Source organism: Lissotriton vulgaris, chromosome 5 (assembly GCF_964263255.1).
Source record: "Lissotriton vulgaris chromosome 5, aLisVul1.2, whole genome shotgun sequence".
Lineage (NCBI taxonomy): Eukaryota > Metazoa > Chordata > Amphibia > Caudata > Salamandridae > Lissotriton > Lissotriton vulgaris.
The window spans coordinates 1901388550-1901407117 of record NC_141693.1 but is presented as its reverse complement, the minus strand read 5'-3'; the positions used below and the strand labels follow the sequence as shown (position 1 = coordinate 1901407117).

The 18568-nt window shown below is 46.4% G+C and overlaps 1 protein-coding gene across 1 annotated transcript in view; it reads right to left on the bottom strand.

Annotated features, from left to right (window-relative positions):
- Positions 1–6354: 6354 nt before the first annotated feature.
- The window catches only part of LOC147717673 (butyrophilin subfamily 1 member A1-like), a 259552-nt gene continuing 247338 nt past the window's right edge, over positions 6355–18568 (bottom strand). The window contains exons 8-9 of the mRNA XM_086924466.1: positions 12060–12086; positions 6355–9018 (exon numbers count right to left, since the gene is read on the bottom strand). Of these exons, the coding sequence (XP_086780592.1) occupies positions 8501–9018; positions 12060–12086 (545 nt within the window). The 3' untranslated portion in view covers positions 6355–8500. The remainder of the gene's footprint in view (positions 9019–12059; positions 12087–18568) is intronic.

Below are 18568 nucleotides of genomic sequence, written 5' to 3'. Positions count from 1 at the left end.
TTTCTGTCACAAAATTATTCCAGCCCTCCAGCACAGAAGCACCTGAAAAGCAGCAAAGCCCCTGCTATTACTAACCTACTTAGCCCTCCCCAGACCATCAGCTCAGGAGCACATGAACAGAGGCAAGGCCCCTGCAATTAGTAAATTAATCAGCCCTCCAGGCCTCTGGAAAATGTCCTGGCAGGGGAGCACAAAACACAGCTTTCTGGGTCATCCAAGGTAGCCAGGTAGCCAGGGGTGAGGCTGAGGTGAAGCTGGTGCATGGGAAGTGCCTTCCCAGTGTGTTCTGGCAGTTTGAGTGTTTACCATTTACTGTATTATTACCCTTGTACCTGTGTATGGTACCCTTTTGTAACTAGCACACGTCACTTTTCTCTGGTATCACACTGTATGCCACCTCTCACTTTTGTTTGCTTTAGATACTTGCACAAGTGCCACCATTGCCTATGTAACATTTGTTCTTGTGCTGGAGTGTCTGCCATTTATTGCAGTATGATACCTCTACTTGTAATTTGTACGCTTTTGTAACCTGCACACATATCACTTTTTCCTCCTGTAATGTACCGATTGCTACCTCATGTATTTTGGTTGCTCACTATTGTCAATTTTGATTCATGTAACTTAACGTTTGCTTTTGTAATTTGTCCACGTGTAATTTTTCTCCTCATGTATTATTGCTGTTCCTTGTGTGAAGCGCTCTGACACCTTCGGGTAAAGTCCGCGCTATAAAAAATTGCATAAATAAATAAATAAATAACATAAAAAAATTCCAAACATCACCTGGCCCCCAGAGCAAGACCCATTCTTCCTCATCCACTATGCCCTGAATGTGAAGGGCTGTGGGCGAGGTGTTAAGACTCACACCGTTTCTGGGCTGCATGGGCGCCAGGGGGCCAAGGTGCAAATGGCTCAAAGGCCTGAGAAACACCTGGCCCCCAGGGAGGCCGATTCTTGCAAACAATCACCCCTGCCCAGCCTCGGCTTGATTGCTTGGCAGGGCAGGGGTGAAGGAGAGGCCACAGCTGACAATCGCTGTCTGGCCGCACAGCGAGGCTGCTTTCATTTTCTCTGTCTGTCTCGTCGTGCCCTCCGTGGGCCGTTTTTTTTTCTCCCCTTTCCTAGTCCACTCTCTGTGGACTGGGACAGGGGAGAAAAAAAACGGCCCACAGAGGGCACTGAGGCACCGGCCCTTCGGCCCATTCCCGAATGCCCACCTTGCCAATCCGCCCCTGGCTCTGTGTGTCGAGAGAAGGGTCGCGCCATCTTGGGAGTGGAGGCTACATGGTAGTCCAATGGTTACTAACCACATCCTACTCTGAGGGCCTTTTCTGATGATAAATAGGGAACCCTTGGCATCCAGAACTCAGATCTCGACGACTCGGAAATAGGACCAAAGAAGGACTGTTCTGCTGCACTGAGGAACCAGCAAATATAGGATGCACCGGAATTAACTGCACGTGCTGGCTAGCGAAGAGTGGGGCTGAGCCTGCTGTCCACTGTACATGGAGAAGTCGTCTCCCGAGCCCAGTCAAACCAAAAGACTCCAAAGGCCAGCTGACTGTCCTTCTATTCAGAGCACAGGGAAAAACACTGTCATAGAAGCCTGCTGGGGCAAGTTAATGGCCCACAGTCTTCAAGCTGCTACCACTGCTGCCATGCAGCACCAAGGCCTGATGCACAGAGTTGCACCTGAGTTCGCCGAGCCCAGAAGTGCAGTCGGCGAGTTTCTGGGACCCTCAGATGGAAAGTTATTAAACCAGGAAGGATTGACCTGTGACAGCGACAATGGCAACTGGTAGTCCAGTGGCAACTGGAGTTTGGCCAAACAGGAGATGACTTTGTGGGATGTCGACCCATGCAAACAGAACCCCCTCACCATTTTTGTGAACCGAGGAATCCCTGCAGGAAGACCCTCATCGACCTTGTTGAATCCACATCATCCTTGGAGCATCTTCAGCATCCTACCGCTCTAACGCAGCGCTCCGTCACTTTTCTTGTAAATATGCCACTGGAAGCGGTGTCCGTGGGCTGCGAAAACACACTGAACCAACTCTAAAATATTGAAGAGACTTGTGGGGGGGCTGGGCACTGCTCTGTGTATCCATCAAGGGTAGGAGAGGGATATGAAATAGTTCCAAGATATTTTGCTTTGAGAATTGCTATTTTTGTGAACTTTTTAAAAAGGAGTGCGCACCTGTTCTACTTACAGTCTCTACTTGCAGACTCAGTAAAAGACTGTACACCTAACAGCAGGGAACTCATTGTTTCTTCGCATTGCATTTTCGCCTCACTTTGCTACGTGACAGATGTGAGCCCTACCATGCAGGTATCCACTTTTTCCTGCCTAACCTAACTACCCTGCTTTAACTGCCTGACCAGCTTCATCCAGCCTGACTACATGAGGCCGCTGGCTGGGATTGTTCGTCCGCATGGTGTCAATATCATCTCCTATGCGAACGACACCCAGCTGGTGGTCTCCCTTGCACAGAAGAGCGGCCTCCAGTCTCCGCCAGATCTAGCGGCTTGCCTGGAGGATGTAAAGAGCTGGATGATGAGCTCATGTCTGAAGCTCAACGACGACAAAACTGAGCTCATGCTCCTGGGCCCAGCGGCCCCTTCCACCTTGGAGCTGATATGGCCCTCAAGCATGGGTACGGCGGCCACCCCCCAGAGATAATATCAAAAGGGGAGTATGGCTCGATAAATCGCTGAGCCTTAATACACAGGCCACCAAGGTGTCAACCACTTGTTTCGGCCTCCTTAGGGTGATCGAAAAAATCCTTCCCCTTCTCCCATTCGAGGCCAGACAAATAATCATACAGGGCCTTATCCAATCCCGTCTGGACTTTAATAATGCCCTCTATCTTGGAGCACCAGACTACACCCTACAAAAACTTCAGCGCACTCAAAACTGTGCTGCCCGGGCGCTATTGGGAGTCCCACGGAGGACCTCAATAAAAACTGGCCTAAAAACTTTACACTGGCTGCCTGTTAGGGACAGAGTGAAGTTTAAAGCTCTATGCATTGCCCACCAGACGTTCTGGAAAATGGGCCCAGAAATCAACTGCTCCCTGATTTCTCCATACCTGCCCAACAAGACTCTTCGTTCCTCAACCGCATTATTAGCCAAAATTCCCAGAATTTTTAGAGCCAGAGCAGGAGGACGCTCGTTCTCGTACAATGTATCCAAACTCTGGAACACCCTCCCTCTGCAGATGCGAAATAATGCCAACCTAACTAGCTTCCGGAAACAGCTCAAAACTCTCCTGTTTAATAAATAGTAGCCTTGTGAGGGCACCTTCTGTTTTCCAGCGCCTGGACGCCTCAGGGCAGCTGCAGCGCTCTACAAATCCCATTTTCATTTCATTTCATTTCACTATCTACCCCATATTACCTGTTGCTCCAACCGGCCTTAACTGTAGCATTACCTTCATTATCCAGCTTATTCTGCCTTCTCATTCTCTACTGTTTTGCCTCAAATATTCTATTGTGATCTTTTGAGTGTGTACTCTAGTTCCTTATTTCGTGATTGTGTGTGGTGCTTAGTCTTTAAGGTTCTTTAGGTAGAGAGGTAGAGAGAGCGACCCTTGACCCTGTTCCAAGTAGGTCGCTCTCCACAACGCGCAGCTGCACCTGTCCGAGCCGTGACCTGAGGTCAGCTGTCCCCGCTGCTTCCTGTGTTCGAGGCCCGCCTCCACCCGCAGGCTACCACCTACGCCTCATCCCTGGTGGCCAGTGGTAGGCCGTGAGTCTGTTTGGTGTTATTTGTACTGGTTTTCTGCCCATATTGCTTCTTCTCCTTCACTGTCATTTTCTCTGTATTTAGATTTTATTTACTGCTCTGTGCTACAAGATCACCCGCAGGGACCGCACCAACGGAGTAGGAGGAGGAATCGCCATCGTCCACAAGAACACCCTCAGAGTCACGACCAACACCGACGACACCCTCACCACCGCCGAACACCTGCACTTCTAGATCCACACCAACCCCAACACCACCCTCAGAGGAACCCTCATCTACAGACCGGCCCGGAACCCGTCCACAGTTCAGCGACTCCATCGTCGACTTCATCAGCACACACGCCCTCGCCTCCATGTACTAGATCCTCCTCAGGAACCTGAACTTCCACCTCGTGGACAACGACACCAACTCCACCACCCTGATCGACAACCTCGGACTCAGACAGCTCGTGACATCACCCACCCACGCCGCCGGCCACACGCTTGACCCCATCTCCCCTGCAAGCCCTCACGTCTCCTTCAACCACACCACCGAACCCCACTGGACCGACCATCACTGCATCCATTTCACCTTCAGGAAGCCCACCATGTACCACCGGACCCAACAGATGCCTCGTCGTAGCCGGGTCAAAGTCAACGAAGACAAGCTAACCACCACCCTCGCCCAGAGTGAACCCACCGACCCCACCGACCCCGAAACCGCCGCCTGCAAACTCAGACAGTGGATCGACTACTGCACCAACACCCTCGCCCGCTCAAGAAACCCTCCAACAGCCTCACCAGCAAGAAAGCCACCTGGTTCACCGAAAGACCTCCAGGCCTCCAAACGAACATGCCAAAATCTGGAGAGGAACTGGCTCCGCGAACGAACACCGGACAGCTATGCAGCCCACAAGAACGCCCCCCACAGACACCATCACCACACCAGGACCCTGCTAGACAACGGAGAAACAGCGGCCCTCATCCTTCGGGACCTGTCAGCCTCCTTCTACACGGTCTGTCACCGCACACTACGAACACGCCTACATAACGCCGGGATTCAAGAGAAGGCCCTGAACTGGACCACTTCCTTCCTCTCTGGCAGAACACAGAGCATCCGCCTCCCCCCCTTCCGCTCCGATGCCACCAAGATCATCTGCGGCATACCCCAGGGATCATCCCTCAGCCCAACGCTGTTCAACATCTACATGGCACCCCTTGCCCACGTCGCCCAACTGCACGACCTCGACATCATCTCCTACGCCGATGACAGCCAGCTGATCCTCTCCCTCTCTAAAGACCCCCACACTGCAAAGACCAACCTCCACGAAGGAATGAAGGCCGTCGCCGAATGGATGAGAAAGAGCCGACTGCAGCTGAACTCGGACAAGATGGAGCTCCTCATCCTCAGATCCACCCCTTCATCCTGGGACAAATTCTCGTGGCCTACCACACTGCGAACAGCCCCTTCACCCACCGACCACACACGCAACGTAGGGGTCATCCTCGACTCCACCCTCTCCATGACTAAGCAGGTCAACACGTCTCCTCCTCCTGCTTCAACACCCTCCGCATGCTTCACAGGATCTACAAGTGGATCCCCACTGAAACGAGAAGAACAGTCAACCAGGCCCTCGTCACCAGCAGGTTGAACTACGGAAACGCCCTATACCCAGGAACTTTGGGCAAGCTCCTGAGACTGCTGCAGTACATCCAGAACGCCTCTGCATGTATGATCCTCGACATTCCCCGCCGCATCACAACCCATTTAAGAGACCTACACTGGCTCCCCATCAACAAGAGGATAACCTTCAAGCTCCTCATCCACGCACACAAAGCACTCCACAACACCGGACCAGTATACCTCAACAGATGTCTCAGCTTCTACACCCCCACCCGCCAGCTCTGCTCCGCCGGCCTCGCCCACGCCGCAGTCCCTTGCATCCAAAGAACGACTGGCGGCGGCAGATCTTTCTTCTACTTCGCCGCCAAGACCTGGAACACCCTCCCCACCCACCTACGGCAGACCCAAGACCTACTGGCCTTCAGAAGACTCCTCAAGACCTGGCTCTTCGAAAAGTAGCAGCACCCCCTCCTCCCCCAGCGCCTTGAGACCCTCACAGGTAAGAAGTGCGCTATACAAGTGACATGATTGATTAGGAAGTTAAATTTAGGGTTTTATTGAGGGGAGTTAGACCTCTTGGTCTTCTTGAAGGAGTTTTCCCTTGATTTCCTTGGTTATGAATTTTTTCTTTTCTTGCCTTTTGGAGTTTAAGGAGCTTCCAACCCCGTCAAGTACTCTGGGGTTGCAGGGTATTGATTTCTATATATGTCGGTATAGTTGAGGAATCTTTGTTTCATTTTAGCCTTGAGATGTCCATTGGGTGACTCAAGCTGTGGGTGTTTTCGCTACTCCGTACTCGGAGCTGTATCGTTTGGCACCCTTTCAGTTCCTATGTCCACCCTGCTCTTTAGAGTGTGTATGCAAGCGGGCAGTATGGGGTCATAGGGTTTCATTACTACCAGACGTTTGTCTTTCTGGAACCCTGTGTTATTGCTCAGAATCATGACATAAACCTGCAGTCAAAAGACTACCTTACTGTAGTGACGAGGTCAGGAGCCTCCGGATAGGTAAAAAGATCTTTATTAAATTGAGTACATGGGTAGAGGAGGCAGGACACCTGCTTGCTTCCTCGCAGCCTGGCTCCAAGCGTCAACTGGCAAACACCGAATGCTGGAGCCAGAACACAAGAAAGCAATTGACATAATGGCACTCTAGAATTCACACAAGGGTGCGCGACCCCCTGCATTCGAAGGATACCACACTTACCTGAGGTAACACGAGGAAATGAGGCAACAGTTTACAATGGCATTTGAAGTAATACAATGTAAACACTATTCCTACAAAAACAACATCTTCTTGAGCTGCACAGTGGCCATGGAAACACAGAAATACAAACATCTGTAAACATCTTTAATTGCATAGATTTGTTTTACCCTGAGAATTTAAAGAAACACCATGTGTCAATGTATCTACCTGTGAACAAAGCACACACACTTAATCCAGTAACAAGCAGCAGCATCGCTGGAGCAGAACACAGGAAGTACAGAAAGAAGACCAGAAGACTGGCCTTTTAATGCTATTCCAGAAGGGTGTGGGACGCTGTACGAGTAGAAATCCAAAGCTCAAGGTATGGCCTTCAAGCAAAGCCTTGTCATGGTGTCACCTCCAACTACCTGACAATTAGATGAGCCAGTCTTGAATGTGACGAACCAGTGCCGTTGACCCTTCCTCTCCAGCTCTGCCAGCTTCGCCCACTCCTCACCTTCTTCAGAAACTCACTCCTCCATATCGCCCAGCTCCTTCGCTTGTATTGCTCCTACTATGTCCAACCTTCATTATCTTTCCCCAAGCACTTTATGATCCCCACTCTATACAGCACTCCATCCCTTGCTAGCATGATCTGTGCTATATGCATCCAATTACATACATAAATTGAATTCAGTAGATTAGAGCACATGTTCATGATCAGTGGTGGAGATTATTGGAGAAGAACTGAACAATATAATGATAGTAAATTACACTTAATATACATAGCACAATTTCAGGCACAGGGAGATGAGTTTTTTTGTCAGAATCCTACAATGCTTAGTCTGGAGTTCAACTTAGTCAGTAGATCACATTTACTCTACTTTTTATAAATCAAAAAATTAAAACAAACATGTGCTTTCAACATCTGGAAGGGGATTTAAATTCTTTAGAGGACTATAAAGCCCTTCTGGAAATGTGTGTCATGAAAAGGGAGATTCTGTGCTCTAGTCAGTAAATTGAAATAAATCTCAGTGTACACAAACTACCATAGGCTTTGCTGCTTTGCACATATGCTGGTTGGAACCCTGGGCGACTGAGCTCCTGAGCATGATCGGCATACGGTCTGCAGCTCAGACTGTCAAGTACCACCGACTCCTGCTGAATCTCTATTTAAACTGAGAAGAATAAGGACAGAGACTCTCTTGCCAGAGATTAAAGGTAGGCAGAAGGTTTTCATTCCGTTTGCGAATTTGGTGCAATTAGGTTACAGTTCCAGGCAAATTCCAGCATTTTCCGCGTGGTGAAATGTTTTTCCTCTGAGGCTCCAGAAATGCGAGCAAGATTTGACGTCCCCAGCACCATTTTCTAACGCTGGCAATCGTGGACCGAGGGCTGCTTCCTGAGTTGAGTTGCTGCTGGTCAAGTAGATTTTCTACCTGAGCAGCAAAAAAATGACCTTGAATGGCCTCTCACTCTTGGGCACCATCTGCTGTCGTTTGCGCTGACTTTTCAGCGCTGCTCGTGCTACTGGTGCAAAATTGCAGCACGATGCATATTTTCTGCCCATTGGTGGATCTCCACAGAATCTCGCAAAGTTTTTATGTAACTTTGTGGAATTCCATGGGGTGAAACTGCGCGTGTTCTGCCCACCCCTACAAATATAACCCCAGGTTCTGTGTTTGACATCAGAGCAACAAGCCCTGGTACTCCAAGGGTGAATTCTTCACCATTTTAAATGCTCTTCTTGTGTGCCCACATCGGGCACGGAAGACAAAGAACGCCTGGCTGTTCCCACGACCAAGCTAAGTGCTTCTGGGTAGCTGTTTGGTTTCCTAAGGTAACTTAAGTGTCATGTCAGGGATACATCAATCCATCATCAATCACGGATGGATGGCCATTGTCACCTTTGTTGACAAGACTCAGACCTATGTCAGTTTTGACGATAGTGAGTTCTGAGATGCCCGACGGTCAGTAGCACATTAATATTTTTATCCCTGTATTTCCAAGCCAGAAAAAGGGCCGAATTGTCTCTCCATTGAATGAGCACTTGGAAAATGTGTGAACAAGTTCCATGCTGTCTGCGTTGTAGAAGGAGAGCTCTCCTGCTTCACACTGGAGGTATACCCCAATCTGTCGAAGGTCACCAGTCTGGGACAGAGTAATCTCTTTAGAATCTAAAACCACATAATTATCCACGAACAGTGCCACTGACCAGATGCCCTCCTGGGGGGAGAACTGGTATGCCCCACTCTTTCGCACAGAGTCTTTGCAAACGCCCACAACCCACTCGCGACCATCGCCCACGTCCACCTTCCAGTAGTGGCTCCCTTGAGTGAACCTTTGCACTCCCAGCACACAGGTCTCGGTGTCAAAGCGTGCTGGGCTATCCTCCAGTCTCTGCTGGCCATCTGCATGTCTCACACATCTTCTGTCCGGAGTGATGCTGAGGCTGGGATTTGCTGTTCCTTCATCCAGGAGGACATAAGCTAAAAAAGAAAGGGATTCAAGAGAATAATAAATGGTTATTAAAATTGCGAGGTGTCCAAGACTTTAACAGTGCGTGCGATTATGGTTTTTAACAATGGCTTCAACAAAATGTTACTCACTGTCTTTTCATACAGTGCAAAATCAGTTGTGGAACATGCAACAGTCCTCCAATGGGCTGATAGGTCAACTGTGGGCTTCCGGCATTCACATGGGAGAACAGTCACAGAAGATGCTGTGTCTACTTACCAACCAAAAGGCATTGTCATTCCATTTCTGTTTATGGTATTATTGAGTTCAGGATGTCCACACAGATAAAGTACAGTTACATAGGGTTGTTGTAGTTGATCCATGTCTAGTTGTAGAAAGTACATTCCTACACAAAACCCAACACGAGCAGAGTTTACCCACTTTCACCCAAACTCCTACCAAGATAATAATGGTCACTGGTGGAATTGCCTGAGCATAACATTTACTTACACCATTCATTCCAAAGGACAATGACGTCACAGCAGTAGCTCAAGGCTTAAAGGGACAGGACACACCCTCCGTTTACAAATCAAGAAAAGGTACAGCAAACGGCAACTACAAAATTACACAACATCAGCACACTCAACCTCACCACACGCAGTCATCAGTAGCATCATCTCTACCAACACCAAGTGTAATACAAATCCAGGACACATCAACCTCTACACAAACAAAGCCCCCACCACACAAGATTTATCCAAGAGTACCCATTATATCGAACAGATGCACAACAGAAAAACACGTTCATGGGTACCTGCAAAACAATGCACACAACAACACAAAACAAAAAGCTACACGAAGGCTAAGTACAACAAGCATTGGCAAAGTCCATAGGTCTGGCTTTAATGAGCCAGGCTTGTAAATGATGTTTATATAGTCAAATATATTCTAAAACTATTCTTCCCTTTAGTGATACAAAGTAAAGGCTCTCCCTATCTTGATGTACTTATCCCAAAGTAATGGCTCATAATGTTAAGCCATGCAAAGTAACAACCTAAAATCCTTGTAAAGTCAGGTATTCATAAATGCTGTTCATTGGTGACACTTGCTCAAAAGGTGTTTAACAAGCTTTACCTGTTGACTTTGCCAATGCTGGGGAAAAAAGCAGCAAAAAGTATTGCTTTCTGTATGGCGTGCATACAGGAGATAAAGAATTGAACTTGACAAACTGCGTGATCATTGAGTATATTTTTCAGATATAAAACATTCCAACTATAGCACTTCCTGGAAAGCAGAAAGATACACCAAAGAGTCAACAGCAGGAAGTGATAGAATCATTACTACTCTGGGTGGAGTCAAAGCCCACTGTGGATGCAACAATACATCAGGCAGACAGCTGAGCTGCAAGCTAGACCTAAAAAGATATGTCACTATCCCCTGTGCTCCCGACTGGGTTCACAAAAACGGAAGCTGCGGCCACCCTAAGTGGCATGTGTTGTGTGACCAGACAAAATGGACCATTCAAATGTGAATATATGGCATCTAACCACATTCATTCTACTTTGTCACATTTCTTGGGTTTCCAAGACAGCCATGCCACTGTGTGTTGGATGCTAGAGACACAGTAGTACACTTCCATGTTCGCTACCACCAAACCCACGTTCTGGTGAGATCTAATCCGCATATCGACTCTATCCTGCACTTTTCTTTACTGGGTGCCTTTCTTGGTTTGGTGAAGCTCTAGGAGATGAGAGCACAAAGTTGCTATCTGAAGAGGAAGCACGAATAGGGAGTAGCACAAGGGCAATTTATGACAAGGGTGATTCATCTAAATCAGGTTGCTCTATTGAAAAATATTTTAAATCAGTGTTTCTTGAAGTTGTGGAGTTTGGAAACACCTCTGCAAGATGAGCAGCTAATTCAAGAATACCATTTACCTTTGACAAACAATTCTGTTTCAGTGTCATTTGGAAACGGTGGGTATTTGCTCATTGGTGGGGCTTTGTGAGATTTAAAGAATAGAAAGACGTTGGGTAAGTGGTTAGGTGCTTGGTGGTGTATTCCAACTGGCTCTTAAAGTGTTCATTTTGACTTCAGTTTTACCAGTTCATGGAGGAATGTGCTTTGGAGTGATGCTCATATTTCTTAAAATTAAAGATGATTATAATGGCTATGTCCAGTCTGAAGCTAGAACATGAGCTTCTGGAGTGCATTAAGGTAGACAGTGCAGTCAGGAGAATATGATGATATGGATAAACATGATAAGGTGGACGATGCCCAACAAGGGACGTACCAGGAATCAGCTGTATTGCCACACTTGCAAGCTTTCCACTACCATTTGCACTAGTGGGGCAAAGGAGAGTTCTGAGTCAGATGAAACTCCAAGGTTGGGTTTGCTGCACCTCACAAAGGCAACCAATTTTCCCTGGGAGGTGCAGACAAGAACATGCATAGTGAATCACCATCATGATGGAGTAAGTCAGGGGCCATCGCAGGAGGACACCGTTATGCGAAATAAATAGCTTATGCTATTCTATAGGATCCGTGGGCCATGCTGCGCAGCTCTCTAATCAACTATTATAGTATCTTTACTTCAGCTGTCAATATCTGGGAACCTTTTACCTTCTTCCATTTGCAGGGTGGGGATTTCATGGTAAAGTCATTTCTAGAGATTGGACATTTCTTCCATGCTGGTCCTAAATAGTAGTAAGCTTCTGCACGTTGGCGCACCCACCAGGCCACACATACCACGTACTTGTACCAAGTATGCAACCCCAGTCAACCCAAGAAAACCTGTTCACATAACAATATCAGAAATATTATTGAAATTAAGAAGGTGTTCGGCTCCTGGGAAAACCTTGTGGATCAGCAACACTTTTCTCTTCAAGCACTGTCAAATCTATGGATACGAAATAGAATTTGCTCCCTGATAAGTGAAAAACAGAATGTTAACATCAGAGCAAAAATGTAACAAAAGCATATTTTAGTTCTGAAGCTCTGTGCGGTTGTGGAGGTGGAACATACTTCAGCACAATGACAAACATTTTATCTTCTGATAATGGGTGGTATTTACCTGGGTTCATAATAGTTCTTCTGAGATCTGAAAACAAAGCAAACACATAGAGAAATTAGTACATTTGATGAAATTCTTCTTCTGTTTTTTTTTAGAGAGGGTGTCTTATCCATAGAATGATTTATAGTGATTTGTTATGTTATGTTAAAATGAATTTGTAAAGCGCACGTGCACCAGGGAGGTTTCATGGCGCTAATGTTGATTGAGACCCAAGTCCTGGAGATTTATTCAGAAAGCCTGTTGGAATAGCCAGGTTTTTAGGAGACTTCTGAAGCTGAGGAGCTTGGCACAGAAGCGAATTTCGGAGGGAACGGGGTTCCAGAACATAGGGGTCAAAGTAGCAAACCTGGCACCCCCAGTGCGTTTTAATCTAAAATGAGGGATCGATAACAGTTGCTTGTGGGCCGAACGGAGATTACGCGTGGGAACATATTTGTTAATCATGCTATTCACAAATTTCGGGCTCTTTCCATTGAGGGACTTAAAAATAACACATCCAATCTTAAAGGCACACCGCTGAACAAACGGAAGCCAGTGTAATTGCTTTAAGAGAGGAGCAATATGATGATGCCTAGGCTGGTGAACAATCAGACGTGCAGCCTGGTTTTGTACCATCTGTAAACGTCTGGATAAATAAAGGGGGATCCCAAAGTATAGTGAATTGGCATAGTCAACATGGGACATGACCATGGCATTTATCACCTGAATCCGAGCTTCGTGGGTAAGAAATCTTCAGATCTTTTTTATTTTCCTGAGGAAAGCAGGTGGAGATCACCGACCCGATCTGAGGCTTCAAAGTGAGATCCTGGCTAATAATTACTCCAAGGCTCTTAGCCGAACTAGAAGGTGAGGGGGACTGACCCAGCTCCCTAGGCCAAAAATGGGGTCCCCATGATTTTTTTTAGCAATACCGCCTGTTAAAACTAAGTCTGTCTTATCCGGATTAAGTTTTAGGTGGTTCCTGTTCATCCACTGACTGATGAACAGCATGGTAGATTGAGAGGCATCAACCGACTCTGGGGAGTTGCTGATGGAGAAGATGAGTTGGAAATCATCAGCATAATTGAATGTAGAGACTTGATGCTCTTTCAGAGCTCGGACAAGAGGGAGAAGGTAGAGATTAAACAACAGGGGCGAAAGAGAGGAGCCCTGAGGGACTCCACAGGAAATTCTGACACTAGGGGCAGGAAACTGGGCTGTACAGACTGCCTGGGAGCGATTTTCCAGGAAGGAACTGATCCAGCCCAGAGCATGTCCCGAGATTCCCGCGTCCCTCACACGCTTGACCAAAAGATTATGGTCAACCATGTCAAAGGCTGCGGAAAGACCAAGCAGGACAAGAGCCAGCGAAGAGCCACTATTGACCTTACTACGGAGAGAATCCAACACTAAGGATCACCGCCTCGGGAGAGTGAGCTAGGCGAAAGCCCACTTGGTGATGATCAAGAAATTCAGATTCCTCCAAGAAGTTAGTGAGACATTTGTGTCTGTTCTTTAACCACTAGAGTGGGTTCTGTTACTGGACTCCTGCCTAGATTGATCCCGCCAACACACCCCTCCCAACTAGAAGTTCCCCGTAGATAGAAGCCAGAACTACATTTGATGCATACAATAAACAGAAACCATTACCCACATAAGAGGTTCCCTTTCAGTCCTACACCCCAAATCAAATCACAGATATTATTTCAGATAGAATCGTCTATCCACTATAAGTGATCTACAGACACCACTGTGGTAGTTTCACAGTATCAGTCCCTGATAGCTAGTTGTACCAGCATGTTGGGGCACATGCATCATTGCAAATTGCATTCGCAAATGGTGCAATTCGCAAAAATCGGCCATTTGCGAATGCAATTTGAATTTTTGGGCATTTTGGCCCTCGCAATTTGGGAATTCGCAAATATTTGCAAATTCTCAAATTGCGATTGCATTTAAGGAATCGCATTTTGCGATTTCTTAAATGCAATGCATGAAATTTTCAAAAATTGCGAATTCGCACTTAGGGGGAGCAAATTACCATGAGGTTGAACCTCTTGGTAATTTGCGAAAACTTTGAAAAATGCACTTTTGTGCATTTTTCAAAGTTTCATGTTGTGCACACACATGCCCTTAGGGCATGTGTGTACAACATATGTGCACAGATTGATTTCAGGGGTGCAACAGGGTGTCCTTTGGACACCCCTGCACCCTTGAAATCGCATTCTCAATTTGCGATTCGCTAATTGCTAATCGCAAATTGAGAATGTCCTTCCATTCATTCCTAAGGGTCTCTAGGCCCATAGGAATGAATGAGGAGGTATTCCTTAATTGCGATTCGCAATTTGCGAGTCACAATAAAGGAATAATAAGAAATCGCAATTGATTTAGCAATTGCTTCATGCATAGCCATTTACGATTCCTTATTAGCGATTCCTTATTTTTCGCTAATAAGGAATCGCAAATGGCAATGTTGATGCATGTGGGCCGTTGAGTCTTTTCCTGACAAAGCCTCTTCTAAACCTTATCCTTCACTGACCTCTCAATTTTGGGTCTTCTCGCTGCAGCAGGGGGTCCCACCGGGCTCTTCTATGAGCCCTACTTTATTCAATCTGTATATGCACCCCCTGGCTGATATCATCGGCTTTAACATTGTATCATATGCCAATGATACGCAGCTGATTATCACCTTGTCATAAAATGAAGGTCTTGTGGCTGCTTTGCTAAGAACCTGTGTATCGGAGGTCACCCAGTGGATGGAGCTCAATTGTCTCAAACGAAATGCTGGAAAAACAGAGGTCCTTGTCCTAGGCAAGCAGATTTGGCACTCTATCTGGTGGTCAAATTCACTCGTACCTCTCCCTATTCCAAAGCCCAAGGTCAAGAACGTAGGCATTTGGTTTGATGCTAAGCTCACCTTTGAGATCCAGATTAGAGAGTTAGTGGGCAAGTGCTTTGGGATCTTGCAAATTCTCAAAAAAAAGATCATTGATCTTTACCCCAAATTTGTCAGGAAGACAGTAGTTCAGGCCTTGGTTACATCCAGGATTGAATACTGTAATGCTCTGGGCCTGAGTCCGGCTGATGAGACTCCAATATGTGCAGAATGAGGCAGCTCATTTGCTGATAAATCTTCCAAGATGGGCTCCTTTGGGCTCTACACTTTCAAAATTGCTTTGGCTACCTCTGAAGAAAAGACTCTCCTTTAAAGCCCTGTGTTACTGCTACAAAGTCTTTACAAAAAGGGTTCTCCCTATTTGTACCCCCTTTTTAAACCTACTCTCCTGCAAGAAACCTAAGATCGGCAGTGGCCTTTCTGACCTGCATCCCATCTGCAAAGAAAGCACACATTGGGGCTTGCTCCTCTAGCTTTTTAGCAGCCACACTGTGGAATTCTCTCACTCCTCAAATCAGACATGCAAAAATGAAATCTTCATATTGTAAAAATCTAAAAACCTGGCTGTTTAGGTCTGCTTGATTGTCCTCTTTATCAGTATGCTCTACAGGTCAGGTTTTCCGTGTGGGACCAAAGCACTGGGACACTTTGTCAGAAGTAACCAGGCACTATATAAATCACTAGCAGCCCGTCCCGACTTTGTCCGGGTATGAATTGCTGCTGGCCAGTAGTATATCGTTTTGTAGGATTTAATTTAGATAGCATTTCTTATCTGTGACAGGCCTGTGAAACGCTCCGATTCACAGTGCACTGCTGATGCACTTAAGAGTGCTCGTTCAGTAGTGTGGGAACTTGAGTTTCCCTACTTTATTTTTCCTTGCAATATTATATAGCGCGAACTCGACAACATGGCATGAGCACAATTTACATTACAGAAGAACACATTAATTTGTGGTAGGCACGGGGAGACAAAGCGATTTGCCTGGAATCACAGGATGTTGAGCTGATGCCGAGATTCGGACGTAGCTCTCCAGCTCTAAAGTTCGCAATTCTAGAACTTGTGGCGGGAGGTGTGTCTAAAAGTGTATGTCGGTGCTGGCCATCAATGAGAGAGACCTGTGCATTTTTCAAATGGGTGGTGAAAAAGTATGTTGCTGGAGATGTGGGCCACCGTGCCACCAATGTACTTACCGGGGGAGGATAAACACCCATTATTCCGCAACTTTCTTTCCGCATACCATCACTCCGCATACTTTCATTACGAAAGTACCATGACTCCGCAATGCCATTATAACGCATGGCATTACATTTTATATGCTTTTACCACGCATACATTTAAAACGAAATTCGTTGTGAATGCATGAATGGTAAAAGCATGTTTTTAAAAAAAATGTTTGGATAAGGTAAGTATGGGTATAGGGGTATATGTTTTGGGGTACTGAGGTATGTGTTTTGGGGTGTTTGGGTATTTTAAGGGTTCAGATATAGTTTTGGGTTATGGGGTACAGGGGTAGTTTTAGGGTTCAGGGGTAGGTTTGGTTTTTGGGGTACAGGGGTATTTTAAAGGTTCAGGGATAGGTTTGGGTTTTGGGGTACAGGGGTATTTTAGGGTTCAGGGGTAGGTTTGGGTTTTGGGGTACAGGGTTATTTTTAGGGTTCAGGGCTAGGTTTGGGGTACAGGGGTATTTTTAGGGTTAAGGGGTAGGTTTGGGTTTTGGGGTACAGGGGTATTTTAAGGGTTCAGGGCTAGGTTTGGGTTTTGGGGTACAGGCGTATTTTAGGGTTCAGAGGCAGGTTTTGGGATACAGTGGTATTTTTAGGGTTCAGGGCTAGGTTTGGGTTTTGGGGTACAGGGGTATTTTTAGGGTTCAGGGGTAGGTTTGGGGTTTGAGGTACAGGGGTATTTATAGGGTTCAGGGCTAGGTTTGGGCTTTGGGGCACAGGGGTATTTTTAGGGTTTAGGGATAGGTTTGGGTTTTGGGGTACAGGGTATATTTATAGGGTTAAGATGGGTTAGTGTTTAAGGGTGTTGGGGTATTTTAAGGAGTAAGGGTGGGTTATGATTATGGGGTGCATGGGTATTTAAAGGGAGCAGGGTGGGATTAGCACACAATATGAGACATGGCATGAAGGGCGGAACGTACCACACGCCCCCAGCATTTGTCACGCCCCCAGCACACGCCCACAGCACAAAGCAGACACACCCACAAGGGAATACTTTGCTGGCACGGTACTTTTACCTTTTAAATGTATATGGTGGGCGTCTACATAGCCTATGTCCTTCTGCTGCAACTGCCCTTTCCAACGCTGTATTGGGTGTTGTGATTGGTGCTGTGGTTCCTGAGATTACCCGCCTCAAAGGTTTGGGTTCTCTCTTTATTATATTAGTATGGACTTCATTATTATTATAATAATAATAATTATTATCATTCTTATTATTATGAATAATAATAATAATAATAATAATAATAATAATAATTTACCCAGCCCTCCTCTTTACCATGCCCCCGTCCCCCTCTGACAGTTCCATTTTAGGAGGGGTAAAAGTCAACCAAGGAGGCCATTAGTTGAGGGTCGTAGGAAAGAGTGTTAACCAATTTGTTATGCAAGATGCTAATAAGACAACACAGAAGGTAACATATTTTGATTTCTGGTAACATACTTTACTCTGATAGTTGGCAATATGCCAAGCTGACAGGTTAGATGATATGTTCCTTGGTAAAAGCTATTTGGATATGCTCAGGCAAATTTTTCTGGATCCCCACTAATTTTGTTAAAAGGAATATGTACTGTCAGAACCCCTTTCAGAGGGCCACAGGGTACGCAGGGGCATCTGGACCCAAGCGTGGTGGTTGAGGCATTTTACTCCTGATGTCCTGGGGCCTGACCTACTATGGATCCCGCTCAACTGGACCAAGTACTCCTTCTGCACTTGACTCTCAGTGGTAGCTGGGGTCGAGCAGTCAAAGCTCCCTTGAGGGGTCGGGGTGGTGTTGATGCAGGTTAGTGAACACGACTCATAACTCAAAGTGCAGACAGTGCAAACAATAAATGAATGTCCGGTCAAATACTTGCTTTTATATGAAAAAGTAGTACTTTGTTTGTAACTCTCGCATGCAAAGGAACACGACATTCAGAAGCAACAAAACAATCCCCCTTTTTGAGGTCAGTGCTCTAGTAGTTGTCAGGCAAATCAATGTCCCTCCCTCCTTAGTGTAACATGTTCAGGGTTATTCCCCATTCATGGGTGGGTGCATCAGAAAATACAAACTATTAGGCCTTACTCAAGAGTTTCCTTTTGATCCTTCAGGAATTCAGTCAAAAATGTTTATGCTGCCTTAGCACCTTCAGAAGCAAGTCCCCTATGGCCTCAACGGCCTGGTTTCAGTCTTACCCGCTCCACCGCAGGGGCGGCCCCTCCATAATGGCAGAGGAGCACTGCCCCCTGCTAAAAAGGTGAAAAATAAAATGATAATAAAGGCATTTTATTGTCATTTTATTTTTGCCTTGTGTCGTAGGCTGTCAGCGCGAGTCTTCAAAGGGGTTGGGACAGGCAATTCTCTTGTGACAGGCATGGCAGGGGGAGGAGTGGTGGGCACTTTTAAGTGTGCATGTTAGTTTGGCCAGCCGTCTTAGG